Source organism: Triticum aestivum, chromosome 4D, assembly GCF_018294505.1.
Source record: "Triticum aestivum cultivar Chinese Spring chromosome 4D, IWGSC CS RefSeq v2.1, whole genome shotgun sequence".
Lineage (NCBI taxonomy): Eukaryota > Viridiplantae > Streptophyta > Magnoliopsida > Poales > Poaceae > Triticum > Triticum aestivum.
In genome coordinates this window covers 298,401,510-298,405,894 of record NC_057805.1, presented here as the reverse complement: position 1 = coordinate 298,405,894, position 4,385 = coordinate 298,401,510, and the positions used below count along the sequence as shown (strand labels likewise).

At 48.4% G+C, this 4,385-nt stretch overlaps 1 protein-coding gene across 2 annotated transcripts; it reads right to left on the bottom strand.

Annotated features, from left to right (window-relative positions):
- Nucleotides 1-730: 730 nt before the first annotated feature.
- On the bottom strand, nt 731-3,015 carry LOC123097539 (reticulon-like protein B16). Of its 2 annotated transcripts, none has more exons than XM_044519307.1 (5): nt 2,799-3,015; nt 1,706-1,886; nt 1,479-1,620; nt 1,330-1,399; nt 731-1,187 (listed from the first exon to the last, which is right to left on the bottom strand). In XM_044519307.1, exons 1-5 carry the CDS (start codon nt 2,920-2,922, stop codon nt 1,021-1,023), a joined length of 684 nt encoding a protein of 227 aa, XP_044375242.1. In that variant the 5' UTR covers nt 2,923-3,015; the 3' UTR covers nt 731-1,020. The 2 variants fall into 2 exon arrangements, with proteins under 2 accessions (XP_044375242.1, XP_044375243.1); XM_044519308.1 differs by having other exon boundaries at nt 2,445-2,993.
- Nucleotides 3,016-4,385: the final 1,370 nt, after the last annotated feature.

The following is a 4,385-nucleotide window of genomic DNA, read 5'->3' as shown; positions in this document are numbered from 1 at the left end:
TGCCACTCGCCTCCGACGTCAGTGTGCATTTACCAGGTTGAATGGCCCTTTGGAAATGATCTCTATAATTATTTGTTGTTTTGTGTCAATAGTATAACTTAGTTTAACCCACTCTACTATATTGTAAACATGAAAATTTTCATCCCTATAATGCACGGCGAAGATGAGGTGGACGTCATCTGGTTTTAAATGAGGTGACTCAAGCGAGAAATGTCCCGCTATCGCGGCAAACCGAGCGGGAAGGGTAGGTTCCGATAGAAAAAGGGAAGATGCATCGCGGGATGGGGTTTTTGTGTTTGACGGCTGTTAGAGATAACATAGTGGATAATCCATAGCACTGCTACTACTAAATAAGTTCACAATACGTGTTGCCAGTTGCAATTATATACTCCATCTGTCCCAAAATAAGTGTCTCAAAGTTGAGACCTTATTTTGGGATGAAGGAAGTACAAACTTGACCAGGAAACAGGTCTGAGTGATTTACTTTCTCTGTATCAAAATAGAATTGAACTGTAAAAACATCTTATATTTTGATACAGAGTGAGTACGTGACAACTAATTAACTTTTGTATGATTTACCTCCTCTGTATCAAAATAGAATGGAACTGTAAAAACATCTTATAGTTTGATACAGACCGAGTACGTGACAACTCCATAGCTTCTGTACTCATGACAACAGTTAAATTTTTAAGAGGTTGCAGTTGCAGCTCATTTTGCTGCGAAAACCAACTCAATGGTCCATCTCAAAAGAGAAGGAAAAAATAACATCAGGGGTAACACGTAGATCAGTCTATACAGAGGTGTTAAACGATATTGGTCGAGGTGCTGCGATCTTCTGCATGCCCTTTTGGCATTGATCTTATTGATCAACAGTACACTGAAAAGGTACCTAAATCAAGCTTCGGTTTCCACTGATCTAGATTCCTACTTGATGCAACCTACGATGCAAAAATACAACAACAAACAAACCCAAACTATTTAACGAGCGTAAAAATGACAAGCATCAAACTTCGAGGCAGATCAATCATCTTTATCTCTGATGAAGCTTCTAGGTAGTCTGCTTATCACATTTTCATCGACGATCTTGTAATGCCTTGAGATATTCCGGTGGACCATCCCAGCATACCTGTCCACGTGCTCCTGGTGTCTATGGTAAAGTACAGGTACTGTCACCAAAGCAATGGTTCCTGTCATCCATACACTGTAAAATTAGTAATGGAATCTCCACAAAGGACCAACAGATACATGATTATGCATGCCCGGTACCATGTGCCCCTACATTTCTCTGCCTGTGTGGACTCAAAAAGAGATGTTTACACCATAACATACCTATATAAGCAAGAGTTACAGAAGAGTAGAAATTGCCAATAACAGATAGCAACCACAGGACTGACACAACCTGTGAAGAATTTTCATTGGTCAGTAATCATAATGATCTCATGTAACAACCAAAGAGAAACAATGGCATGATAGCTAACCTGGAAAAAGAGCCGGAAGTCTTTGCCAAGAGTAATGTCATGTGCAATCATTAGCATGTTGTTCACTTTAACACGGAATGAAGCCGCAGCATTATTAACCATCTCCTCTGACAGAACTAACTCAGGCAGTTGCCTAGGTTGCCTACGATAATTAACCGATAACAGATACATTGATAAACTTCTGTTGAAATATGTAAGAACACAAAATCATGGATAAGGTTCCTTACTTATTTAGCAACCCAGATATTTTGACCCATATGAGCTGTACAACTATCAAAATGAGCAGTACATCACAGCAGATAGTCAAGAACGATAGTTCGGACTTCTCGAACAACCACCATGCAATAGTAGCACCAAATATAACACCAACAGTAGCACGTTTACACTTCCATAAGACGATATCAGCAGCTGAAAGAGAGGAACAACATCTTAAATCAATGAGCAAGAGATACATAAGGCCAACTGTACGTGGAGGCATAAAAAGGGAAAAATCATACCGCTGGATATTAATTCAACCTTACCCTTACCAGTGCACAAGAGAAATATATAAAGGACAGTACTCTTGAAGTTAAGCTGGTCAATTAAGTGTACCAGAAATTCAGATTACAAACCATCAATTAAGTGTATCAGAAATTCAGATCATAAACATAAGAAACAGTCATCTGAGATAAGTGTAGCAATTATTTAGCTACCGCTTTGCAGTACGACAGGTTAGTACTCCTGATGATTGGTCTCTCATTTGAGTATTGATACTAGCACAACACGTTGCAGAAAAGAATTTAAAATAATAATAGTAATAGCAGTAATACTAATAATAATAATACCTAAGGTATTGGTTCAGTATGTACAGGTGGCCAACATACCATGTTTGCTTTGAGTTATGAATCACATGTATTTCAATGGTGATTGAGTTGATAAGCATCAACCAGAATTCAGAGCAAAACTTAATGGCATGATCTCAATTACCTGTGTACACTCGCATCCTAGCACGCGCTTTCTGAAACCACAGTACACAATCTGAACTACAGTCTACAGAACTACACCCAGCCTTGGCCACACTCACGCACGCTTCTTCTACTTAACCTACGAAATGAAAGCCAAAAGGTCAACCACCTTTACTCAACCCTGCCATTACTCCCGCAAATACACATGATCCAATCGAGAGAGACCATCGGAAAGCCCAGTGACAATCTGGCCACCCATCCGCCTCACAACATCCAATTCGCGTTTGCAATCGCACAGCTGTAGTGTAAGAGCGATTTACCCCGAACTCAGCAGAAAACGGGAGGAGATAACTGGGGGTAGAAGAGTAGTGGTTGCCTTTGCCGCCGCCAACGATCTGGTGCACTGAGAGTCGATGGCCGCCGCCCGCGGAGCTGCAGGGGTCGGCGGACCCCTCGATCCCGGCGTTCGCGGGCTCCGCCCCGCTGGCGCTGGTCTCCATGGCGAGCCCTTTGCTTCGTGGCGGGATCGGAGAGGAGGCGAGGCGCTTTGGGGAAAGAAAATAGTCCGGAGACGGGGGAGAAGGAAAGGGGGAGGTAGTTTCTTCTTTTACTTTTTGATGATTGATGACAGGTGGGGCCGCCACTTCATTTTCGACCGGGCGGCGGCGGTAGCACCAGTTGTACGAGGGTTTTCTCTTGCATCTCCAAGGCGGGCCTCTAAACTTGCTGTAATCATCATGCTGTCCGGATCATAAAAGCCATTCAACACCGATCTGTTCGATCCGGACACGATTTTTCTTGCAAACCGAAGACAAAAGTGGGGGAGCTTTATGAAAGTCCGGACTGCACCTAAGCCCGCTTCTAACCACCCTGATCCCACAAAAAACCTGTCACCTACCCCTCCCATGCATTCTTCCAATGCACGCACCTCATTCATGCCGGCCCAGAGCATTCGGAGTCCGGCATTGATGTCGTGATATGACCGGAGGAAGGGAGGGCGGCGCTGACCGACGCGACCTCTCAGCAGCCGCCGCTTCAATGCGGACTCAGGTTCCCGAGGAACCAACTCTGGCCGTTGCGCCGCATTGAAGCGGTTGACCGACTCTTCGCATGGCCTGGCCGCGGCTATTTAATCCGTGCTCCGGCGCTGTCCACATCACTCCTCCCCTCCCCGCCCATCTCCCTCCACATCTCCGGCTGCGATGGGCAAGTCCTGGGCGTCCGCACCAGCAGGCGGTTCCGGGATCTGGTGGCTCGTCGTGACGCCGCCCTCGAACTCCGGGGTCGTTGTCCTCGTCAGCTGGCGACGACTTGACGCGGACGGAGAACGTCATATCCTCCAGCGACGAGGAGGACCGGCCGCCGCAGTCCGCGTCGACGGTGCCGCGCAAGGTCTACACCGACACGGACGCAGAGTTCGAGGAACAGATGGAGCTGATGCTCCGTCGTCCACACCAACGGCCCGGCTCCGCCACTAGGGGTGCTCCTCCCCGTGAAGCCGGAGCCGGCATCCTCTCCACGCTCTCTGCTGTCGCGCAGCCACGGCGCCCAAATCGGAAGCCGCGTCAAGGAGGAGCGGCTCTCGCCGCCGCCCCGATGCGTCGTGAAGGAGGAGCACCGTGCGCGCGTCCCCGACGCTTCGCCAAGGAGGAGCGCCACCCGCCGCTGCCCCTGCCCAAGGCGCGCGGGCGCATTCTGCACTACCTCCGCAACGACGGCTTCTCGTCGTCGTCCCGAAGAGCCATAAGGCACATGAGTACGCTGATCGGGAGCAGCGCCGGCGGGACAACCGCAACATCGCACGCTGATCCAAGTTCGCGGACTCGGATGTCCCGCCGCCACACATCACGGCTGACTCGAACCTAGCGTACGCTTGGGCCCTGGACCGCTCCGTGACGACATCGGAGACGGCCAAGCGCCATCTTCTCCGCCTCGACGGGGATTGATGCGGCTTGAACTACGC